This window comes from Nylanderia fulva, unplaced genomic scaffold (assembly GCF_048542155.1).
Source record: "Nylanderia fulva isolate GAGA-0341 unplaced genomic scaffold, ASM4854215v1 Scaffold6, whole genome shotgun sequence".
In the NCBI taxonomy this organism is placed as follows: Eukaryota; Metazoa; Arthropoda; class Insecta; order Hymenoptera; family Formicidae; genus Nylanderia; species Nylanderia fulva.
This window is the reverse complement of record NW_028190698.1, coordinates 4,592,049-4,619,550: the sequence shown is the minus strand read 5'-3', so window position 1 is coordinate 4,619,550 and position 27,502 is coordinate 4,592,049. Positions and strand designations below refer to the sequence as shown.

Below are 27,502 nucleotides of genomic sequence, written 5' to 3'. Positions count from 1 at the left end.
AAAAAATATTAATCAATTAATCAATAAAATCGTTACGACTAATAAAATCGTATTCACTTAAGAGACAAGCAACTATTTAAAACGCATCTCGCGACCGTCGCCACAAAATCAATACAATATATGTGTAAGCTACATAACTAAATCTACAAATCTAATAATTTGTATTCGAAAAATTTTTTCTTCTCACATTAATATATGGATATTTTCAGATTGGTAAAATTATATGATGAATAGAAGACATTATTGGAGATACAATACAGTGTAAAACAGAATATTTCGCGATATAAAGGATATCATGGAAAAATATGCATCTACAATATAAAAGTCATATAAAAGCATTCAATGAGACAACAATGGCTACTTGGTATCGAAGATTCGCACGGAGTTGCTCTAATGGGGTTGTTTACTTCACGGAATGGATAAGGCAAATTGAGTTAATCGAATTCATAAAAATTTAGTATCGAGTTTAAATTTTATCAATTTGCTTCGTCTACACACTAGACTTAATTATATATATATATATATATAACATAAATACATATATTATATATATGTATATAATATATATATACAATATATATATAAATAGACAAACAAAGGGGTTCTATAATTTGTCACAATTTTTAGATACGCTTAATATTGAAATAAAAATAAAATAAAAAAACATTTTAACAATGTAAAATGTTTATTTTGGGATAAAATAAAAACAACGATTGAGTAGCAATATATACATTCTTTTTTTAATCTTTTTCGTGCGCACCTTCGACGCAGTCGCACGATTCAAATAATGATCAAAGTATGAAAGCGAGCCTCTATGACACATTCCTTGGATATGCAAACCTTATATCGATCATCGGGGGAGGAGGTCGTTTCATCTAAGTCTATACGTCTGAATAATGGAGAAGCGCCTCTATCTACATGCTAATCTATCGGCTAACAAGACTTGGCATTAACCTCGATGTGTAAAAAGAAACTATATAAACAGTCAAAGAGAACGTACCGTCCCGTCTTCGTCAGTGCAGGATCGATACACTTAACAGATATCACAATCGATTATCCCATATACATATATATATATATATATATATATACATATATGTATATTAGATATTAAAATTCTTGAATAAAAATTATCGTCTGGAAAGTAATCGTCTGGTAAACCAGTCTTTCCACGAGAAAAAACACGGGCACTTACCCACTTGGGTCGACAGCAGGCATGGGTCTATCCGGTGGATGCAACACAACCTTAAAGGGACTTTTCTTACGTAAATGGATATGTATAAATGTCCGTGTGTGTGTACGTGTCTACGTGTCTATGTGGGAGAAATTGACGTTGCTTTCCTCTCGGATTTGCTGCCGGGTATATATAGATAGAAAGAGGGGAAAAACGAAATAGATGGAAATAGATAGACAGATAGATAGATAAATAGATAGATAGATAGATAGATAGATAGACAGAAAACTATTAGATCGGGGCAAGATGTCACCGAGGTGAACCGAATATTGAGTTTTGGTCACGGGGGCTCTGAAGTCTGCATTTCCAATTCTTTTGAAAAAAACCTCGCGGACAATTGATCGAATTCGAAACCAGCAAATCGCAAATTGACGAGACACGAAAGCGGACGACAGCATACGGAGACTCCGGTAAGAGTATCATGTGACATCGTCAATGTATATACGAGCATAAAGGGAAACATACAGGCAACAAACATCCTGGAACAACAGTGTTTGTTATCGGTACAACGTCAGTTCCCGAACGTCTACCGATCGCCCACGGTAACAGCCGTAACGTCGCTACTGTCATCGATTTTTTTTTCTCCAACACGAATACAAATCATGTAATCCGCTCACATCGCACTGTATAAATATCGTTTCACATCTTTGTAAGAATTTATATACATGTACAATACAAGCATACATATGTGCGATGCATGTATATGAATATTTTACATTCTAAACGTACAAAAGAATTCACAATTTCGACTAAACATTTTTCTCTTCTGTCCGAATTTATATTACAAGATAAATTTGAGAAAATGTAGAAAAATCTTATAAAAAGCAATGTTGAACAATGAAGAACAATGGTGATAAATTTATACGTATAAAATAACAGAATTAAAATTTTAATTTTTAGAATTATTACGAATAAATCTCAATACGTATGTAATTAATTAAAATAACAATTTCAAATATAATTAACTATGCGACAATAGAATGCTGGTACCGTGCACGTCGAAATATGACGAGCCGACGGGTAACAAGTTGAACATATAGAAAAGGAAAATAGAGATATAGTAAGAGTAAAGAGGAAGGGGGAGATCCATTATATATGTATATAATATTTATAAATATTATATAAATATTTATAAATATATATAAATATAAAGAAAAGTGTTAAGTATATATTATATATATATACGGGTTTATAAGGCGCATATATTTTTTGTATCGAGGAGAGAGAAAGAGGTAAATTGTTTGATCATGGTAACAAACTCACCTTAACCCGCTGAAGGTCAATCGGGTTCATGATGGTCCCCTGAAAGAACTCCACGGTGGTGAAGTGCCGCTTGAACAGTCCTTCCAGTTCGAGATCAGGCGGTTTCCTGAACGGATCCGACAAAACGATACGATTCTCTTTAAAAATAACATTCACCTCAGCTGTCGACGGGCGCCTTTTTTGCAAGAATATCGTCGAGTAGGGGACCGACAATGGTCGGCGAAGATTTCATTAAGAACGTAAATAAGTAATACAAATTCATCGTCGTCACGTGCTCGCGACCTTTGAGGGAAAACTTACACGTCATATTATGTGTCTTATCGAATTCGTCAAATTTTCATTTTAATCGAACGAATACGCGGTAAAACCGTACACGCGATTGCCCTCAAAGGAAACGGGAACGCTAAGGCGTACAATAGTAATAAATCTCTAAATAAGTCTCTACTGCACGCTGAGTCGGCTCCATAGCTCAATACAGCATACCATGCAGTCGCAGGCGGTTGCTTTCTACGTAAATATAGATAGATACGTATATATATTTTCTTCGGCCGTCCGGTGCTGCATCGCTTTTTTTATATTCACGAGATATATTCTTGCAAGTGCTACTTTACGTTCAGAGCGCGGTGAATAGTCCCGGTATACTAAACTCGAATAAAAATCATCGAGCTTTACTCGTCAAAAAAAGCCGTCAATACGTAAATCGATAGAGGGATGGCATTTTTAATCGCACCGCACCGGACGGTTCGACAGTTCGTGAATAAAAGAAGAAAAAGAGCAAAAGAGCGAAAAGAGAGAATAAATCTAAAGAATGTAGCGAACATTATTACGATCCGCAGGCGTATTCGTATACGCACGAATCACTCGCAGATGCGAGATTCTATAAAAAATAATGATGGCAATTATCAACGTGAGACTGCATGACGTGTGACATAAATATATGTAAGTATAAGATAATAATATATATGCATATAGAAAAAGAGAAAGATACATAAGTATATATATCGATCGACCATCACGGCGTGTTATACCCAGGCGAATAACCGTGTAATAACCTAAAGAACTGCAAGGAAACAAGAAGCGCGAGCGGCCACGTGGAGGGCATTGATGGAGGGTTGGTTGGTTGGTTGGTTGGTGAAGGTTTTCGTGTGTTGGTTGTTCTAGGGTTCAGGGTACCTTGACGCGCTCCAGATCCACGGCATTCATCATGGTGCCCTGAAAAAACTCCACGGTCGTGTAATGCCTCTTCAGGAGACCCTCCAATTCGAGATCCGGCTCTTTCCTGAAAACACAAACCACCCCTTACGACTATAGCGATCAGACTGCACGGGCGACCGCGCAACGTGGAATGTGATCTTCTCGTTTATCCTTTAAGAGTCCGTGATATTGGAACGTCAATGGAAGATCTCTGTTTGTAACTTGAAACGTTGCTGGAATAACCAAGTTTTACGATCGATAAAAGTCGCGGAGCTAATGGAATCTGATCGCTTTGAGTCGCCTGGCGACAGAAAATCTCTCGATCGTCGAAGGGCGACGTATACTTACCACAAAGTCGCCAACATAAAAGTAAAATGTTATTCAATGTAAAAGAAATAATAAAGAAATCAAATGACAATATTTGAGAGGAATATATAAACGATTGTATGTATATTCTACTAAATCTATGCACAAACCTCTATTCCCTGTAAAAATGCGTGTATAATATATAAAATTAAATATGAATAGTTATTATTCATCTGCGTTAATCGCGATAACCCAGATGAATTAGTAATTTTAAAATATGTATGTGTAATCTCGGATGTGAGATAAATTTCATGAAATATATCTCAAGTGAGAGAGAGATAACCCCCGCGTCAAGTTATAACCCTTTCGAAATCATTTGTAATATCAATCAGTTAGCAGTCGCGACCCGATAATGTCGAAAGGATTAAACGACATTTGATATGAGTCGACAGAAATGTCAATTTTACAAAAAAACACCAATCATACCTATGCAAGAAGACAACTTCTACGTCGACGTCCTCGCGATCCTCGTGTAGGAAATCCTTGAGGAAATGCGAGACCGATTCGTAGGTGATGTGGCCACACACGACAATATGTCTGTCAACACAACGAACATATTAGATTACGTTCTTATCAGAGCGATGTTGGTGAGTGATACAGGAAAAGAAAGGGAAACTCTCAAGCAACTACCATATACACGCTCTCTATGTAGTATATTAACTCTACAGACCTAATATACAATATATATATATATATATATATATATATATATATATATATATATATATATATATAAGTTCTTCTCTTTCCGTTCGCTTCTATTCACTTTAGTTTTTCTCTCTATTGAATAAGCTCTTCGACGAATATATCTCTCAAGGTATATGTATGTGAAGACAGATAAATGATTATAGACAGAAATAGGAAGCGAGGAAAGAGAAGAACGAATGTTGATGCCGATAGGAAATCGAATTATTTTTTTTCTTTTTTCTTTTCATGCCATTTTAGTCTGCTGCCACAGTGAGATTAAATTTCGAATACTTTGTTAAATTATGTTATTTATAATTAGTTATTTATTTTAATAAATATATACATAATTTTAAAGAAAAAATAAGACATAAATCAATATTATTTTTAATTTGCATTATTCAAGAAAAATTCAATTAATCTTAAAAAAATTGATACTCGACAATCAAGCTTATTTAAAAAAACTTAAACAACATTTTATTCATTAAAATAATAAAGAATAATAAAAGCTATTCAGCACTTGAATAATGCGCCCACAGTTTATGCGCTTATCTGTTCGTAAAATAAACAATAAATCAATAGGAGCTAAACTTACCACAAAATTGCGCTAGGAATTGGAGTGATTCATTTTAACCATTTAACGTGAACGACTATGCACACACACACACACACGCACACACATACCTATATACATGATAAATTAGTAGCGCTAGGTATACGATGTATATACAGAGGTTAATACTGACAAGTGTCTGGTCAAATACGCACGAGTGCAGGCTCATTCGTGTATTAGTTATTGCGAGATACGTCAAGCACAAAACTCTCTTCTACAAGTGTGTAATCTCTACGTGCTGCGTGTATATATATACATATTTTGATATGTGACATATTTTTTTTTCTATTTCTAGAAATGCCACCGTAACAGGTGTAAGACTGGTGGTGCCTAAAGAGAATCAGCAGACTTGCAGAGGAAAGATAGCAGAGTTCGACCGTGATCATTCCATGCTTAATGTCTTCTACCCACGTTGACGTTCGACACCATCGTGAATTCAATTTTGCCTCGTCGTGCGATTCACTTTATCGAGATGCGAACAAAAAGTCTCTTTTTCTCTCTCTCTCATAAAGAGAGACCACGCGACAGGCGCTACTGAATCCGATGTGAGCCCAATGTCCACTGTTAAAATTACTTTCGCTCTAATATACGGACCTGACGCCATGTACGTGTCGAGATGTGAGTGTCGTGGATGTGAAGAGTTGTTTATACAAGTCGTTCATGTGTCAACTGTTACGATAGTGGAGTCAGATTAAAAAGACGCAGGGGTGCGTGTCACGAATCTGTCACAAATCGGATGCGCGCGTCGTTTGAGGAAAATCGAACGCTCGTAGAACCGGATTCTGTGTGGTTTTTTTTTGCCGTAACATGAAATTATTCACGCAAGCATGTCTGTCGGATGTTCCGATATCGGTATACCTTTATGCAGACCATTTAATTTATTAAGCACACGATGCGTTTTCGGTTAGATAAAATTAATTCATTAAGCCAGTATTCGATGAGCCGCCCCATTGAAAGTTAAAATCAGTATTAATAGAATATTGATGAAATGCTACAGTAATATCCGCTATAATAATATAGTCCGCTATAAGAGACAAAATGATAACGTTAAGCTCCGCGAGATTTATCATATCGTAACAAAGGTCTCCTGTGTGTGAATTACTGTTGTCCATAAATATATTACACGCGTATTCTTTCATCGACCGTGGGCACATGTGATGGTATTAAAAGGTGCTCGAACCATGATGCGATCAGCAGCGTGTTGTTGTCGTGTAGCTTCCACCTTACGAAAGATCACAGCCATATTTGCGCTAGTTGTGAATGACAGTTAAACCGGAAAAAAAAGATCTGTCGTTCCAGAACTACGTCGTTTCGGCCCACCGAGGATGTCCTCAACCAGAATCCCTGAGCTTATGCATGACCAGCAATCTCTCAATGCACGTGTTACTTAATATAAATATCTTCTTTGCCTTTTTCCCTTTTTAAGATTTACGAATACGCCAAAAAAACCGATCTCATTATTATATATTGCTAAAACATCAAGGTTATTACACTGAAGTGGTACAACATTAGATTATATATGTATGTATATATATATATATAATATATGCATTCTCAATATTCGGATAATGCAGGGTACATGCTGGGCGTTAATCTCTTGCACTCGGAGAGAAATACAGCTCGACATATCAAAGCGCGCGGTTCGCTTAACGACAATAAAATCATTCGGCCGTGACATCTCTCTATCGAATAATTAACTCAAGACTCATCGTTACGCGAATTTACAGACCGCATGTTTATTAGTACAACGCACAATTGCTCGCTTGATTCGCAAGTTGTCACGCGTTATACATTTACAGCGAATTAAGTTATCTGTATTTCGCCTCAATTTAGATTCCCCCGAGGTTCACGGTCGACGCAATGATCACGATGTTAATTAATTAATGGAAGCGACTAAGCGAACGAAATTGATCCGGATGGATGCGTTTTATTAAAATCCGTTTGAGACTCGCGCGCGATTTATCCACGTGCGTAAAACGTAAAACCGATGAAATGTCTCTTGCGTAACATTTACGACGACGATTGACGTAGCGTCGAGATGGAGAGCTCATAGAAGAGACTCCTCGGTCTATAATATTCGCTCGTTTTGCGTCTCTATTCTTTATGCGTATATGTCAAGCGCGATAAGCCGTATTTGTCCCAAGTGCGATCGGTGTGAACAAACAAGCTAACACCAGTTGCTGGGTGTGGTAAGGTCCGTGATGGCAGACGGGCTGGCTGGTTTATTGAGAGGTTTTTTGCTGATAGGCTAGAGTGAGTTGTTGAGGAATGTTTTTGGGGCACAGCGGCTGCACTAAGGCCGACTGACAACTAGTGCAATGAGCTGGTATGGAATTGCGATTTTGCGATGCTAACACTGATCTCTAAATATATATATATATATATAGATTTATAAGAAGGATTCGTCGGATCAGAAAGGATTCTTCTTGATGGAGATTAATGTTTGTACGTGCTTCTATCAGAAGATTGCGTTCATAGGAGACACGGGGTATCGGAAAAGAAAACTATCGTGTACATGTGTGTGTACGTGTGTCAAAAAAAAGTGTTACAGAGGCGTGTCAGATATAGATGCTAGAGGGGTAGGAAAGTGAAAGTGGAGATTATATTGTCTTTCGTATAGAAAGAATATCTGGAGAGGATAGATTCAATGGCAATCGGGAGAAGAGAGGGCTCAAATCAAGGAAGCTAATTGGTTGGTTGTGTCTCTCACCTGCGACCTCGCTCGTTCTTCAAAGTGCCGCCATACTTGTTTCGCGTCCCGATCAGGTCAATTATCTCAGGGATACAACTGGCGAATATGGCCTACACCACGTAATAGAACAGAACACAACACTCGCATCAATACACTTGTGTGACAGAATGTTTTGGTAGTAGAATTTGCTTTCGCTTTTTTTCTTTTTTTTTACATGTATCTTGTTCGATCGGTTCTAATTTTCTGTAATATCGTATTTTTCTGATATCGTGTCGTGATATTTTGGGTCATACGCGCTAATTATGTGATAATCGCCTTTTCCTTTTTCGTTCTCGTTAAATGACAAAGGGAAAAAATATTTTTACAATTTTTCGTTCATAAAGACACGATTGTCAAGTGCTGTACCGCTATGTGCGCTACATCTCCGCGAATTAGTGATGTATTGGAAACAAAACACGTTCCAGATAAGAGGGCGGGGTAGATAAACTACCTACACACCTAGGCCTAACAACACTACATGTGCCGACACGTCTACCTTGTCTATTAGTAGTTCTACTTATATCCACGCTCTTTCGCAATAGTACAATATTTTTGTAATAATAATCGCATATCGTCCTATCGTCGACAAATGTGATTCAATTAGATGTTCGAAATATCTTTCTTCTGCTTCTATCCTTTCTAAAAATCTCTGTTCCTAATTCTTCCTGTTCTTCTAAACGCATTTATCTCCGTACAAAACACACATATTTACGAAAGAAATTAAGAATTTTATATTACGTGTACCTTAAACATTTCTTGTTTTTGTTATGTATGTGGCATTTGATTAGCAAATTTATTGAAAGTTTGTTTGTACGACAATTCTATTCGAAGGCGAGATTTCGGATATTTTCAATTTGGGATATAAGAGTGCACGCGCACGCGGGAATAGATGTTGAATTTTATAAATAAAGGAAATCCCTTCTACTCCCCCTGGGATATATATCTCAGAGAGAGACGAGAGTTTACTTTTTTGAATAAATCTTTTATTGAATAGAGAAAAATCAAGAAATTGGCAAATATTTCTCAAATATATGACTTTGTTTATAAGAGACTCAAATAGTACAATTATAAATATTACATTCATATAATTCCATTCATATTACAATATGTAATCCATTCTAATAATCAGGCAAGTCAAAATTTGGATTAACATTCAAAGTAGATCATTTAGATATGTAGAGACTTTGTGTTCATCTAAATAAATTCTTATCTATTTAAATAAATTAAATGATTAATAGTTAATTTAGATCCAGTTCTGCCAAATTATAAAATAATTTTTGAAATTTGCGATATATGTATCTCTTTGTTCTTGACAATTTATTCTAATGTATGGATACGAATAAAGGAATAAAAGGCCGAACTCGTATTAAAAGTCTAGTTAGAGAGCTTGTTAGTGCCTGGTTAATGTTAATCACTCGTTCACACTAGCTGACGATACAATGGACACAAGACATAATATATATGCAAGAATATTACATGTATATTTTCAAAGTCTCGAAGAAAAATTTTTATTTACATAACGATAAAGCTATGCTACAGCACACACATTAATGTCGATCTCTTTCTTCCTTCTCTCAAAGCGAGTGTACGACACACTCGCCGTTTTTGCGTGAATACATCTCGAATATGGTGATATGAAAATATGTTGCCTTCAAATGTATCCTGAAATGCTGAAAACTTATCCGCAAAGATCCGCATCGATGGACTATTCAGACAAAATCAAGTATGACATATCGCTCCACATTTCCTTCTTATTACCTGCTAATAATAAATACTATTTTCTCTCATTCTTCCTGAGCAATAGTAATAATAATAATATCATCGTTATATTATTATCAGAAATAAAAACGCGTCGATCTACCGGGGAAAAAAACGAAGAAAATCTTTCTCGCGAAGAAGCGGTGCGTCTGCGGCAACGAAGTCTGTGAGCGCGTAATTGCATTGCAATCCATTTGCTATTAATTTAATTCGAGCGGCTGATGTTGTCCGCTGAAACGGATTTCGCGTTATTTTGCAATAACGTTTCTCGGGACATGCGTCGATCTCTCTATAACCGTGTACAACTGCGCTACTCCCATTTCTCGATTTGTGGCCATATGTGGTGATGCACGTAGCGTGTTAACGGGGGTGATTGCGACTGAGACTGTGATGTTCCGGGCGGGTACATATCCCCTATATTCGCGGATTGTCACGTATATATATATATATATACATATATACATATATACATATATACACGCGTGTGTACGTCGTATACATACGCATATATAATACGATCGCCCTACACGTTTTCCCCTGTATGCGCCTGCACGTGTCGCGAATACGTTACCCGCGTGTCATATGAAATGATGTGAGGTATGCTCGATGTGATCCAAAGCTAAACTACCTGTGTGTCCCAACAGTGGGATCGTGAGTCGGCGCTTCACGGCGAATGGCGGCAAGACGGGCGTAGATCCGATCAATTTTTCATTCGCGCGTCTCGGTCAAAAGGTCATAGACGCTTCATTTTCCGCTGCACGCTCTCTCGATTATTTTTACACAGTATACTCTCAATTAATTAACGAAATTCGTTATATTGGCGACGTGCGTCAATATATCGAATCCATTGTCGATATACTGTCGTTTATTCTTATAAAATGAAATAATTCGAATTAGGAGAAATATGGAAAGCTACAAAATTATCTCGTTTCTTTCTACTATTGATAAACTGTACAATACTGTTAAAATAAACATCGGATTTGCGCGCACATTCCGTTTATTTGTTCATCCCCGAGACTTCCATCATCGAAAAACAAATAAATTTCATATACGACGGTCCGTTTTATTCATGTATATTATTCTCGAGAAAATACAATCGAATATTTCTCTCGATTGATTTTCGCACGTGGTTAATAGCGACACCGCCTTCGCCGAGTTACGTCACTCAACGTCGCATGTGAATACAGCGTCGTGTGTCGCAGTCAGACGTGCAATTTCTACTGATAAAACCGCTAAAGAGCGGTCGTATATATATATGTGCCTATGTCTGCACCCGCTACTGCTGCGCTATTTCAAATGCCAAAAATCGTGTCAAGCCAAGAGAAAAGTCGCGATTGAACCGGAGACGACCGCCCTCCTCGCTCGAACGAAGGAGGGTTGTTCTCTCTCTCTCTCTCTCTAAAGGCCATTCCGCACTTGGGGGAGGGAGAGGGGATTGATCGCCTTTTGACAATCTACAGACTAGTATCAGAACACTATCGCATGCCACCAAGAAACTCAGGGTGGAAGAGAGAGAGAATGGAATAGATAGATAGATAGAGGTAGATATAGATAGATAGATAGATAAAGAGAGGGAGAACGAGAGAGAAAGTAATAGAAAGAGAAAGAGAGAAAAGAGAAGTATATCCACGTTTTGCTGGCACTCTCTTCTCGGAGATCAATTTCGCCGAACATGATTGAATTTCCTTCACTCGTGTGAAAAGTGTTCTTTCATCTCTTCCTAATGTCGCGCGTTGACAGTTCTCATTTTGAAGATATTAAGTACAGTCGTAAAGATAGATGTGTCGATCGACTCGTCGAGAGGTATCAGGCATTATCCGCAACTCGCTGCTTCACGACTGTTTCCGCATATTTGATTATTGAACATCTATGATAGGTTCTTACAGTATCTGTATCATCATTCAATATGAAATAAGCAATGCACTCACCCTAAATAGGATAAATAAATATGTGTTCATCAAGCTAATGTCATTAAGAATAATTATTTAAATGCATGGTCACTTAATCAAATTATCTTTACAGAGAGATATTATGAATATTCAAAGTGTGTTTGAAAAGTAAAGAACTAAATTACCTATCTAAAGCGACAAAAAAAGTAGAACTCGTCTGCGTATTGACTCTCGTAACTTGAGCAGTCAAATATAGTTCATACATTAATAATATTAACATTGCTCGCGCGTGCAGAAAAGACGATATTGTTATGTGACATTCATCATCAATATTATTCGCATAATGCAATATACGTGTAATGGGAAAATAAATAAAATGGCACTCGCGCGCGCTACTGTGTTAGTGAGCGACCGTTAGCTAATCTACACGGTAACTAGATTACCGGGGTGCATTATGCACGCGATGTAAGTCAACTCTCCGCACCCAGGTAACCAACCTACCTCTAATCTCGTTATAACAGAAAGCAAACCGTCCAATATGAAAAATATGTACATATCGTAATGAGCGCAGAGCACCAATGGGGAAAAATAATACGTAAAATGTCAAAGTATAAACATAATTATTTAGCATGTCCAAGAGAATCTCATATAGGATCCCGAAATGCCCAGAATAAAATAGTCATTAATTAACAAAAAGGATATTGAGGAGAACGAACTACTGTTTATGTGACCGTGCGATATATATACATACATACATATATATAGTATATATGTATATAAAACAACGTATGAATATATATAAATATGTATATATATATAAAGAGAGAGAGAAGGAAAGAGAGATGCAACAATTAATATATATTTATCTCATCTACTAATGTGTATAAACGTGTGTGTATATATAATAATAAAAACTCGTGTTTCTCTTTCCACAAAAGTCCAAACATACCAGCATGTGTTACCAAGATATTTGCTAACTGGAGTAAAAAGTGGATAAGAGAGAAAAAAAGCAGTGAAAATTAGCAGAGAGGATATATTAAAGAAAGACAGGGTAATTAAAGAGAGGAGACAGTGTGGCTTAAAAAATCCGGAATACTAGTTTCTTTAACAATCACGGATTTTCATGATGGCAATGTAAGCTGTAAGGGTGAGGGTAGGAGAAGGGACATATTTATATTTACTAATCAAAGAATAATTTCATCGCAGATAGCGAGAGTGGTCCCGTTTTGCTCGAATTCACCTACGAGTCGATGAAAAACGATTTTTTTTTTTTTTTTATTGAAAAGATGAGAGCCAACGTTTTTGTTTTCGCGTCTCGTTTCCGCGATGCGAAAAAATGCTTTCACGCGAGAAAAACAACTTGTGACAATATTCATCGAAGCCCGAAAAGTCGAGTTGGAGAACCGAACTAGGTTGGGCGACAGCGCGGTCATTAAAATACTTCGTATATCGTGCTTATCCAACTTTTCTCGCCAGTCTTTTCCCGCTGCGCCAAACTTTTCTGTTATAAAATCGCGGCGACGAAAATGTAAAACATGCGCAAAACACGTTAATCACCCGCGACGTTCCTCCGGGAAATGAAGATTTATTCCGCGATCGTCTCCCATCATCTCTCTTAATTATAACGCGCTGCACTAATTGCGGGCGAGAAGCTATCTTTCTCGTTGAAAGGTCAATTGTGTGATCAACGTGTTTGAGCGAGATGATGTTGAGGGAATTGTGATGGACGTCGCAGCAGGGGTGAGACCATTCGCTATCCAGAGCGATTTCGCTACTTCTCGTATATCTATGTGACTACTACTGGGACAACACGAGGGGAGAGAGAAGGCTATAATTTCAAGGGGTTGGCTGGCTTCCACGTAGGTGGATTTCTGGGGTACCTGCGTCCACGCTCGCGGCTGTACTGGCCACCGTACTTGCAGCGATTCGCGGCGAGCTCCGTGATCTCTGGGATCCAGCTGGCGAACACCGCCTACACACCCACAATCATCCGTTGCCGTCAGAACAGACCCCTAACCTGAATCTCTTTTTTATTTTTATTTTTTTCTTTCGCTTTCTTTTCTTTCTTTTTGTGCTTTCGCTTGCGTTCCGGTTTTGTTATATCCTGATCGCTCGTTACGTGCGATAAATTGTAGAAATGAAGATGACAAGTGCGGACCTCAGCCGGACTGAGGCGCGATTTCAAATAATGATGCGATATTTTGGTGAAAATGATTTGCGTGTTTTGTGTCATTGGATTGTGTAGATTATTTCAACAGCAATGATGCGAATAGTTTTCAATACAGATTAAATTAAATACTGATAATGATCCTAAGTCCTATATATTTTTTTAATAAAATACGAGAGATTATTTTAATGTCATCGCAGAATTATTTCTAACATACGTATTAAAGAAGTTTTATTCAAATTGAATTCGCTTTGAAAGAATGTAAACAATAACTTTTTTGTACAGCAGAATTATTCTAAACAAAATTGTATTGTAACATTTAGCATTTTTAAATTTTTAAATATTTGTATGTCTGCATGTTCTAGTTAAATTCAAAATTAGAACAATTAATAATTTTTCAAAGAGAAAAAGGGAACTTTGAAAGGTATTAAAGTGTTTGACAAAGTGTACGAGTTATAATACGTTTTTATAATTATTTTTAAATTATCCAACACGCATTTTATAAGTTTTCATGTTAACAAATTGCGATTTAGATTTTTTTAAATAAACCTTTTTTGTCTTTATTTTATTATGTTAATCCTGTGAAAATTCAATATGTATAAAAACAGATTTTTAAATAATTTTCATGAATTTTCGAAATCTTAGAGAATTTTTTTTCGATGTTAGAATTACATTTCTTATCAATTCTCAAAATAATCAACTTCTCAAAAAATTGCACAATAATTTTTAAAAATATAATTAAAATATATATTTTCATATTTTATGATAATTTATGTTAAATATTCCGTTTCTTCATTTTTTATACTAATTTCAAAATAAAACGCGGAATATCTATATCGCGATAAGTTGTCGAATGTGCACGATAAAAAAATTGCTTTACGATGCATAATAATGCTGTATAATATAACTTTAATAGAATGCATATAATAATGCAATTGCATCAATCATGCAGAGTTGTCTTAACTTTCGAGTCTCATATATATTCCAATTTGCTTGAAATTAATGCAGCTTGTCAAGAAAAGTACAACTTAATTTGCAAAACGTTTGCTGAAATACGACGCATCCTTATCTGTTGCGACACATCTATTTTCAACTAGTGCTGCGTTATGATCTCATGATGATCTTATTCAAGCAAACAGGATGAAGAATAGAATCGTTTATAAACAGCCTTGTAATTTTTTATGCATAAAATTAATATGCTTTATCGAATCAACAAATCAACTATTATAAATGAAACTACGAGTTAGCGCAATTGCAAATTGTGCGTATCATTAAATTAGCGTTGCGCAACATACGTCATAAAGAAATCAAGTGTTTAATAAGATTGAGAACGATAACTCGTCTCGATATATTCTTGCGAAATGAGTCAATCGTTTCATAAACACAGTGCCGTTAGTTTCCATGTTATTATAACAAACGCTCTGTTGCGTTACGACGCGATGATTCTTGATTAACCCTGGGAAATAATGTTAATCGACTTCAATTATTCCTCATATCTTTAATTATTATTAGAGACGGAAAAACACTATCTTGCACGAAGGTCATAAAAATAAATTCTAGCATGCAGGCACTATTATAGCGTATGATGCCGGCAATTTCAAGTAATCAACGTTGTTTCAAACATGGCATTATCTATTGAAGTGTAGAAAAAATATTATAAACTAGAGAATTGTAATATTCCTTATTTTACAGGAGAATCGAGGAGATAAATAAAAATTAGGATTTCTGTAATGTGCGTTGCGACTGAATTGTTCTGTAATAATATGATTAAGTATGTGTGTGCGTGTATGTGTGTGTATGTGAATTATATATCATATTGGTGTAAAGTGTGTAATTAAATCATGCAACGCGATTTATGTTTAATTGAATAAAATGAAATTTTAAGTTATTTATATGTATTGGATTACTAAATTTGTTGGAATCATTTTATGTGATTTAATTTTTACGAATATATATTTAAAAATGTTTAATTATATATTTGATAAATAAAAAAATGAAAATTAAAGAGATTAAAAAATATGTATCATATATTCTACTGGTATATCATCCTACTATAGTGCAGTGTTGTAATTCTGTTTATGTTTATATACTAAAGGTAGCAGACTAAAATGGCAAATTATGTGTGTTGAAAAATTGTGCTTTTGATAAAAAAATGTTTAATTTTAATGACAAAAAAACCTGATGGAGTTAAGTGATAAGTTTTTTTAAGTATTTAACTAAAATAGTTATTGATATGAAGTTTTCAAATAAGTTTTAACTAATCACTTTTTCGAAATATCTAAAAATTGTATGAAAACTAGAAATTTTTAAGTTAGAAAAATATGACACAGATTCCATCAAGTTATTTCTGTTACTTGTATCGTCTTAATTCTATAATATTATTTTATGTATTATATTATATGTGTTAATGCGGGTGCTTGTTGCTTCGTGCTGTAGAAATAGAGCGATATAATTGGTATACGATAAAAAAACCACTTCGATCGATAATACAAAATACACATGCATAAGACAAACTTACTATAAGCACAGCTGCTTCTCTCGTCATTTTGGATTTACACGAAATCTTCGTCATCAGACACATTTTGTTTGACTTTGCATCGCACGGTGAAAGGTCATTGTCAGAACATTCAACAATTTTAAAATATTAAAAGATGCATTTTTTCAAGAATATGTGTACAAAGAAAATCGTATAAACGTATTCAATTCATATATATTTTTGTTTTAAAAGTATTATTTAAAATATGATGATATAAAGTCAAAGTGTTAAAAAACTAAAATATTTATTCGGAGCAAAAATTAGTTCATTGAAAGACTTTACAATGAATGCACTCAAATTGGTTTTAAAAGAATGGGCAAGCAAGATAATAACTGGAACTTGTTAATGACTATGCGCGAAAAGTGTGTCAATTTATGCCAGCTGTGCTTTATCGGCTTTAATTCGAAATGGTTTCAACTGATATCAGAAAATATTCACTTCTAGTCGTCCCAGATGGCTTAACATTTACTTGAACCACAAATGGTTCCTTTTCATTTAACATTACGATTATAATAAAATCAATGCGCTTATTTTATGACAATCAGTTCGCCCTTTCTTCTATAAAAAAATTAAATCAACTAAAAAAATAGAGTCCAGTATTTTTTATCTATTTTCCAGTTTAATAGATCCAAGATATTTTATCAGCGTATTAATATAATGTTTTTAATTAAAAAATATTTTACCTTCTTTTCACAGCTATTGGCATTGCAAGAAATAAAACAATTTATTTTATACTCTATATACAAAAATAGGTAGCAACTTTTAATATTGATTTTTTATCTATATATTTTTTTATCAAAATCAATTGCATTAAAATACGCGTTATCGTTGTTCGTTGTTTCATATCGAATCATTCAATAAAAAGTAACAAATAAAAATAAATGAGAAAGGCTCATTTGCAAATCCAAATCCACACATTTTAATGACTGTTTCTTCCTGTACAAAAATATATACGAATGTCGTTAGATTGATCCGGTGCTCGTTATATGAATGAAAGCGCAATAGTCGGATATCAGGATATTCCGATTCCACGAGCATTTCCCACTTTTTATTTTGTACACAGCTCCCGGTGTCAATCGCGAAGCTCTCTTTTCCTTCTCGCTTTATTGGACCTTTCACCGCGCGGACAGAACCGTTTGATTCATTGGGAAACGAAAGGGAATGCGCCAGCGACGATTATACCACACCACGCGGTCGTTACACGAGTCACCCTATGTACTTCCGACTGCTGTAAATTTTCATGCATTCATCACACCGGTCCTTGAGCTCTTCGTGTTCCACCTTAGCGTAGAACGATGATTAAACGATGGCGGATGTTATATATATATATATATATATATATATATATATATATATATATATCACGACGAATGTGTGCAAGTGCACGCGTGCAAATTGCGCATCGTCGTGTGTGTGCATGTATGTACAACGTGTTGCGTGTACAAATGCGTGTATATGTTGCGCGCCCCATGTTAATGTGTATTCGTTAATTCTTACGTAAAGTATACGAGTAAGTATATACATATACATACTGGAAGGAAAGTAAAATTAATAGACAAAAGGTAAAGGGTTGGAGGATGTAATTTGATAATAATACCTCTTTCCATGCTCCCGCTTGTACTCGCCGCTGTACTTGGACCTACTGCCTACGAGGTCTATTATCTCGGGTATGCTACTAGCAAAAATTGCCTGCAAATAGAAATCATAACTGGAAAACACTATGCGACTACGGGTCGTTAAAAAAAAAACTAACAAATTGGGTCATCTATGTTTGGTTGCGTTTAAAGAGCAGCAATGCTTCCGCATTGTATCGACGTAATTCAAGTGCGTGTCTCTCTCATATTGAGAGAGAATTATGGCGAAACAAGAAAGGAGAGAAACAGGAAAAAATATGCAGCTGTGTAGTGCAATCATTTATATTTCATGTTTCGTGTTCGCGTGTGCATGTGACATGAAAATTGCGATGCTTTTAGATATATCGAAATTTTAAAGGAAATATTCTGAATCGACACACAAAGAAGAAAACATACAGTGTAGAGAAAAGTAATTTTGTTGATTATATCAACATGAAATTTATGAAAATTTTTATTAAGCATCTATTAAGATTTTAGCAGCAACAAACCGATTCTGTGCTCATTTTAGTTGCGATGCATAAAATATTGAACAAAAAAAGAAGAAGGTATAATTGTGCATCAAATATGCATATAATGCCTACAAAATGTATATATGTATATTTTACAAAGCTATTTAATAATATACATATATAGATTATAAAATAAATATAAAAAAATAAACTAAAAATATAAAGAATAATTCCTACTACAGTTGTGTTTAATTTTTAATATTATAATTTGACATTATCTGTCAATTATTTAAAAAATCGATTTTAAAAGCCACGTCTAATAATCACAGCAAAATATTTTTACAAAATATCATTCCGTGTGTCCAAAGCTATTGTTATATTGTTACATTGAAATATACTTACATCAAGAAGATTTTGTTGCAATCGTATAGAACATCCGGTGTATATGTTTTAAGTTTTATGTATGCAGTATAATGTTTAAGCATGAGAGTATAAATAGAAGCAGTACAATAGGCAAGAAAAAAATTATATAAGAAAGAGAGAGAGAGAGAGAAACAGCAGATATATATTTTATTTATACATATTCTAAAAACATCAATATTGTTTAATTAATAATGAATAAAAAATTTTTAAACTTTTGTGACAAAGACTCAATAAAACAATGTAATTCTATAAATTCAGGGTGTCCCCTATGGGAACACATTGTTATTAAGTCGTCGTTAGATCTAATTGATCTTTTCATTGTCTTATTACATTTGTTCGATTAAAACAAACTTGTGTGAATCTTTAATCAAATTTAATTTATTTTGAAATTATTTAAAAAGTTTAAAAAATATCAGATAACGATAAATTTAGTAATAATAATAATAAATTATATAATTCTGCTATTTATAAATAGAAGCTATATAAAATATGTATATCGAGTAATACATGTACAAGCGAATATAACTTATAATTAACAAGTAAGAAGCAGACGTAAGATGCAAGCGATTCCTTTGGTGAACGGAAGCAGAAAGGAAATTTGACAAATCGATTTTTCTTCGTGCATATGTAAAGTGAAGAAAGCGCAATTATGTAAATTGTCTATAGTGCCGGATACTGTGAGAAAGATATGATCTATTATGAACGATCGACAAAGTCGTGTCATGCCACGTTATTTGCCATTAAATATGGGTGTTGAAAGTGATTCGCGACTAGGCATTTTCGTCGCGATAGATAATTACATAGGCAACTAAAGACACTGCGAGATCAATGAAATTATCGTAAGAGACAGAGTATTGAGAAAAAAAGTGTCGACACTTTGTGCGCTCGATAATATATAGTTCTTAATGAACAGCCAGAAAATATATGTAGATGTCCTGTATAAAATATCATAGCATGGCGAAGCAGCGAATTGTTTGACCGCGATTACTTCACCGAATGATAAATACGTAGCAAAATGAGAATTCGCGAGAATTTCTATATAGAACTTAGAACTTCAGCAGTACTTAATAAGAATCGCGTATTCTGAAGTGCTAGTAAATAGAATATTAACTTACACAATTTCAGGAACTGTAATAGATAATATAGCAAATGTATATTTGTATGCAGAATATTAATTGATGATTATTCTGGAAGAGAAAGAGAGATTACAGTACTTTGGGAATAAAAATTTAATTTGTAATTTCAAAGTTCGTAGATAAAACAAATCTATTTGCAAACCTAGAGTTTGTAACCGAATGACTTTCCAAATGGATATTTGTGAGAATGAACGCCACTATAAAAACAAATAATGTAAATACATAGATAATAAATTCACTTGCAAACTCAGAGCTTTATAAGCAAAATTCGATGTGGATGTTAAATACATCGTTGTAGTCATATAAAATTCTACTGTGAGTTGGGCGTAAATTAATATATTCATATACCAATAGCGAGATTATCATCTGTTATATAATTGGAATGCATTACACGTAAAATTTGCATATAACAAGGAGAATTTAATAAAATTAATACAAATAATTTAGTACAATTAAATATGATATAATTGATTTCATCATCAAAAAATACTTCTTTACGATGAGAAGAGCATTAATATGAATTATGAAATATTATCTAGAAATTTATAAAATGCATCGGTTTTTATTTTGAAAAGATAACAAATATATCGCGCGTAAATTTATATGTATAATTATATTGTAACGTCAGAAAATCTAATTTTCTTTCCTTTTTGTGTTATTCTGAAATAATGCAGTCTCCTTTCCTTTTCCTCGTTTATGCAATCGGAGACAATGTGCAACTTCATCTCTGTCTCACTTTGAAATACCGAGCTCGGTGAGTCAGGAGAATCTAGCGATCTTTTAAGCTCGTCTCCGAGTTCGTTTTAATTTACGATCGCACGCACGCGCGCACGACGTCGTCTAATTTCAGGTTTATTACCGCTCGTGTCTGCAAAATATGTATACTGAATTCGGTTAAAAGTAGTTCTTTGCCTGCCGCGCGTTATACGGAGACACGTGATATCATACTTTCAGATGAGTGCCAAAGCGCTTTGAGAGTGTTCCAAAAGAACCCCGCCTCTTTAAATGTTACGAGGACATGATTTTTCATTCCCACCCGACTGAATGTGACTAATCGGGAGATTTTCTAACGATTCGGTTACAAATTTCTTGGTGCAACATATACGAAAGAGTAGAATGGCTGGATATACGTTTATTCTAACATCCTAGAGTAAATCAATTTAATAGATAGTCTATACGGAAATGTAGGAGAATTTACACCAGATGTAGAATCATTAAATTTCTATACATATAAGTAAACATTGATAATATAATTTAAAAATTTGATAAAATGCAAGCGTGAATAAAAAAATTAATTTACAGTATCCGAGAAGTGTTAATGACGTCTCGTTCAAAAGTTATATTATTAATACGATAAAGATAATAGATAGATACGTGTTAAGAAGATGATAGATAGGTAAGTTAAAGAAAAATTAAATTTTTCATATTAAACATGACAAAAGTCAATAATAATCAATCTTAAATTTAATTTAACTTTCTATTTACTCCGCCCGTGTTTCGCGAGGACAATTCAATTGAATTTTTCCATTTCTAATAATCTGAAACTGCCAATTTGAAGAAAAGTCCTAAAGTTAATTGCACGAGGGTCCCCCATCTTCCGAGGATTGTTCTCTAACAAAGTTTACAGCGCGCCATTTAAAATCGATAGAGAGGCAAAGTGGTATCTCCTGTACCGTAATACAATAAAACTATATTATACTTATAGCTTTTGCTCTTTATCGATTGCAGGGGAGCAAAAGGGAAGTGAACGTTCTTGTAATCCGAAGCGAACGAACGTTGTGCTTTGACTAAGTTTCGTTAAAATCATTTCGTTTGATGATTTCGTCGTGCTCGGAATTCACTACTGGAAGTATCGTATACTACGGCCGACATAATTCGACAAAAATAAAGGTCAAGCGGCCAGAACAATATCTTACGTCGTAAGATATGTGTGAGCAGCGTATCGCAGAAAATACACATACAGATAGAATGAACAGTCAAGGATCAAGCGCGTACAGACATCAATATCTTATCGAAGCCATTAGAGCCTTACGGCCTTCGAGGGAGAAATATGATAAAGTTGATACAGAAAAATTTATATAGTATATGGAGAACCTCGAATCTCTCTGGCTGTGTGTGTGTGGATTGCTGAATCACCAAATCGAGATCGTGTATTTTTTTGCGTAAATTTTTCATCTCTCGCTTTTCATATTTTTTTCAAATTTTATATGACACTCGTCTATCTGAATGTGTCAAAGAAAGTTATGTAATTCGAATTTCAAAAATTGCAACAATTGTGCGAAAAGTATGAAATACAGAATGTTTTTTTATCTTTCGTAGAAAGCAACACTCATCATTAATTTAATTTGCTTAAGTTTTCATTATACCAAATAATGAAACTGTAGAATTATCTAACTTCTAAATCAATTATCTAAACATTTATGAATAAGAATAAAAATATTTATACGACTTTCTAAGTGACTCTTCTTTTATAGTAGATATAAATCGTTCATATACACTCTCGTGAGATCCAGTAGTACAAGTATGGAACAAGATTTACAAAGTTCCATCGCTTAAAGTTTCGAGGCTCTTTGTTTAGTAAAAGTCCTGTCGATACTCGTTAGTATCGTGAAAAAAATAAGTTCGCAGCATATATATATCGCAGCATTCGCATGACAAGCTGAATCGATTAATTGAATTAATCGATTCGCCGCATTATTAGCTACAAGTGATTCTTAGATCGAAGAAAAAAGATAGACAGTGGCTGTAGCAAAACTCGTAGAACCAATTTAAGCCGTAAAATATATATAGATAGATAGATAGATAGATATAGATAGATAGGTAGATAGGTAGATAGATAGATAGATATAGATAGATAGATAGATAGATAGGTAGATAGAGAGATAGATAGATAGGTAGATAGATAGATAAAGATGGAAAGAGAGAGAAAAAGAGACAGAGGAAGAGTAAAATATGCCTTCAATAGCTACAATGTGTCGTACAAATACGTAATGACCGCAATTACTTCTTTCACAATTTCACGTAATACCGAAATCAGGAAGCTCGAGCGCTCGCAATTATAGCAAATTAATTTGAGAAAAAACGTGATTCGAAGTGAAGTAAAATATTGTTAAGCTAAATGTTTTATAATATAATAAATTGCGTTCTTTTTTAGAAACTACATCTATTTACTAATTATGTCGATTAAATTAACTTATTAAATTGTCTAATAAAATTAAAAATCTCCCCATCTCTCATAATTTTTGATTCATATTTTAACATGTAAAAATAATCGTTTTAAGATGAATTTAAAATGCTATTTTAATTTCTTTTTCCTTTTGCAATCATTGAGTTGAAAATCATGTTTGGGGCTATATTTTATAATACGCGGTCAAGAATAGTTTAAAATAATTCTATATACATTATTATCTATTATTTCAGAGATATTTGAAGCAGTCTCTGTATATTCTGGCTAAGCTTCTACTTCACAAAAGTATAATCTTGTTCCCTTTCGATTATAAAGTGAGATTTGTAAGTACAAAAGTCACATAAAGTCACATGAAGTTGTTATCGAAATCCGTCGTGAGTTTTATATCAAGATTTTGCTTCTAATGATTCTCTTTCAATGCTTCTTGGATCATAAAGTGCTTTAAAAAGCTTTTCTTTGAGTAATTTCAAAATAATTTATGGAATCAAATACACAGTAATATTTAATATTTGAAATAAAAGGATTTTGTTGCTTTATACTTTTCTTACACAAGTTGCCAGAAAAAGTATTGACTATTAAATGCAATCGTTTATGTTTTATTTAAAATATATATTAAATAGGTATTGAATTGTGTGTATTCACATATCATAGACACATAATATATATCATACTTAATAATTTTTGTATAATTTACTCTGCAATAATATGAAATTCTTTTTAATAACACAACAAAATTTTGAACTAAATTAGATATAAAATTGATTTTGTTTTCAATGTTATTGTTATGAGATTATTTACATATTATATACATGTCTATAAGATTATTTTGTATAACTAATAAATGTATTTTGCGTGACTGCATTGCGCAAGCCACCTTTCTCTTATCAAAACGTTCTGAAACATCACGACGGTTCCGATATACGCGATATATCATAATAACATATATGAGACAAGGCATATATAAGACAAAGTTAATATCTTTGCCTTCTGGTTTCTTCTATTATCGTAGCTAAAATTCGAATCAATGCGATATGGATCAAATTATCGCGACCTGCTTTGCAATGAATATAGTATTCAATATATTTTGGAGATATATACAAGTTACAGAAAAATGAGCACATTTTAAAACAATATACGAGAACACGAGTAAAGCTGCCTGATGACTAAAGGGACTCTCTTTATTTTAATCGTTATAAAATCGCAATAAAGGCTTAATTCGCGACAATTTTTTGCCAGTAACTCTTCTGGCATTTCGATGTAACGTGACTGATTAAATGATCGATTTATATATACATATATTAAAATATAACCGCTAATATTTTCTTTAAAAAAAACTATTAAAAATACAAAACAAAATCTAAATGCATTTTATATTTTTCAATATACACAAATAATAAAATATCTCTTGAAAAGAAAAAGAGACGTTTATTTTATTCGCAGTGCGATTTAAGCCCTTATGCGGAAACAAATCAATTTTGTATCACAAATTCATGTACGTCGAATGTACCGTATTTTCGGACTATGCTTTCTGCAGCTCGATAATCAATGTTATCTATGAATATTCTAGAGCTGCGAACAAACGTTAGCTTGAACGCGTTCCCGACGTTTGAACGGCGATGCTCGCGTTTTTAAACGAGAGAAAAATGCGACGCATCTCTGAGGAAACCTCCAAGAGCAGGCTGTTATCCCCGAGCAAGTCAACCGTATAACGTCCACGTGAATGATCGATAGAACGTACGCGTACATGAATGTACACATAACAAGATACAAGCGTGCTCATAATAATGCGCGCAACAGCGTTCAAACGAATCCGATCGATTCCGTATAACAAGTAGTATCGTTCTCCGCCGTTGGTTTCTGCCCCAAAAAGCCACTTTCGCGTACATTAAACGAAAGCGTTATTTCAATCATTTATGGGACAATCATATTTCCCTTTGTCCCGAGTTATAATGTAGAAAGTTCAAAAAGTGGGTTGAATTCACCACAAAAGAACTAAATATGTCTATTATAAAAGATGGCATGTTTTGCAAATATGATCTTGAGAGAAAAATCAACAAAGTTATATTATTATTAAAATAAAGTTTATAAACATTAGTTTACTTAATATATGTTTTAAAAAAGTTTCTTTGAAATTTACATAAAAATTTTATGAGTCATAGAAACGTACATTATTATCGATAATTAATCCAAATTATAGCTCCAGCTTTAATCGCTTAATCCAAAGAATTCGTAAAATGTATAAATAACATCTTTCAATGTTGACTCTCAAGAAAATGCCACTTCGGATATCATCTGGAGTATACCATAGAGACAGAAATTTCGCGAATAAACGCTGGCTGTGCCGTGGGTCATTTCTCGGCGCCTTTCGGGACACAGGAAGATCAACGGCCGGAGAACACTTTACACTCGAAATATTCACCGTCTCGCGGCTCGGGGGACACGTAAATCTGAGACTGTCGCTCGTCTCGCCGATGGTTCCGCTCTGATGTACGGAGCCTTGGCAAAACCAGCGAGCTAGCGGCTCCGGTTTGACGAAACGAGCTGTGCGAAGCGCCGAATAACAAGAAATACGCGATCGTAATTTGGGATTTCTTCGAGATACGAAAGAAAAAAAATACACGTGTGAAAAATATCGTGGCACCGATTTGACGGAAAGATAAATAAAAGGGGCAAGAACTCAATTTCTCCGATAGATGAGAAGTTAATAGAAGGCAAAAAGAAAAGGCTCAATATCCTGCTACGATACGACAAAAAACTTAGAGACTCTCGTAGGGTCTCGTAGAGCTCTTCTTCGTATGTTAAGTATCCATTGAGAAAATCAATCGATGGGAAAAAAATTGAATCTTTTTATCACGCTTCGCGCAGCTCGTCGAGGGTGAAGAAAATACAGTAGAAAAATACAGCAAATAGCATTTCTATGAGAATAACAATTTATTTATTTATTTTATCCTGCATTTCGGAAGCTGTATAATATTTATTAAACGGAACACACAGAAAGTAGTAAAAAATTTAATTAGAGACGTTTGCATGCTCTCTCGTTTTTCTCATAAAAATGTCACTGCATTTATCTACAGAGAAACCGGATCAGGATGAAAGAATTATCCGTTGGCGAATGCATAAAATAGAAACCGTGTTCTCTCTGGATAACAACGCGATTTTCGAGGAACGTATTTTTTACGCGAAGCTACAAAAGATTCCTTTAACCGACGATAAACCTTAAATGTTAACTCGATTATACGTAAAGAATATGAATAAGGATAACTTACCAAACCGACGAGTAGAAAAAATACTAGGAATGTGCGGCCGAGGACCGTCTGGCAGAAAACGTCGCCATATCCTACCGTGGACATCGTCACGATCAGAAAGTACACACATGTCCAGTACGAAAGCTGTTGCGGGTTCGTGAACTCGAAAGGGTCCCCTGAGTTTTCAAGCTGCGGACACGATGTTATTACATTTCAGGTCCATCTCCCGCCGGCGTCAGTAGTGAAATTGCGATTTAAATTGGCAGATAATAATAATCGTAAGCTTTTACTACTGCACAATATAGTATAAATGCGAGGAACATCCGAGGAATATATAGTTCTCGCATTTCTGCGGATAGGGTGTCCTAAGGAAATGTGAGAATCGCGAGAAAAAAGTATATTATCAAATACGATGAGATTAAATTCCCTTTACGGAAGATTAAAATCGTAGAAATTATATTATAAAAAAGATTGGAGGAATGATAAAAGGCAGAAAAATATATATGTCTCTAATCCTTATTTTAGAAGTTTCCACAACAAATATACTGTAATATATATTAAAGTATATTCAGTTATTAGTTATGAGAAAGAGAGAGTTATTACATATTTCTTCAAGTTAATTTGCTTTAATTTTTAATTAACAAGAATTTTTCAATTATCCTTCTTTTATATCTTCAAATTTATTAAAAAATTATTATTTTTCATGCATGTTTAAACTATGTTTTACGTAAAATATGTTTAAACACGCACAAATTACTTCTAATTTTATAAAAGAGCACATCACATAAAAAAAAGATAGCTAATCTAGATAAAGATCTACATAATAAATATTTAATTATAATGTGTGTGTTGAGATATTTCAAAAATAATGTAAATATAATTCGAGAAAAATAAAATATAATAAAAATTTGAAGTTCATTATTAATTTATATCAGTTTTAGAATAAATTATTCTATAATTTCTGTGATAAATAATTCAAGATTCAAGATAATT

General features: G+C 34.1%; 1 protein-coding gene and 1 long non-coding RNA gene across 2 annotated transcripts in view; one reads left to right on the top strand and one right to left on the bottom strand.

The window, feature by feature from the left end:
* slo (calcium-activated potassium channel slo) overlaps positions 1 to 27,502 on the bottom strand; it is a 101,453-nt gene that overhangs the window by 33,874 nt on the left and 40,077 nt on the right. Inside the window, 4 exon segments of the mRNA XM_085487732.1 lie at positions 2,498 to 2,603; positions 4,484 to 4,594; positions 8,065 to 8,156; positions 26,531 to 26,698. Coding sequence (XP_085343858.1) covers positions 2,498 to 2,603; positions 4,484 to 4,594; positions 8,065 to 8,156; positions 26,531 to 26,698 — 477 coding nt within the window.
* Positions 5,503 to 8,157, top strand: LOC146720856 (uncharacterized). Its single transcript, XR_014925896.1, has 2 exons — positions 5,503 to 5,574; positions 5,650 to 8,157. It is a non-coding gene; the product is annotated as an uncharacterized LOC146720856 (long non-coding RNA).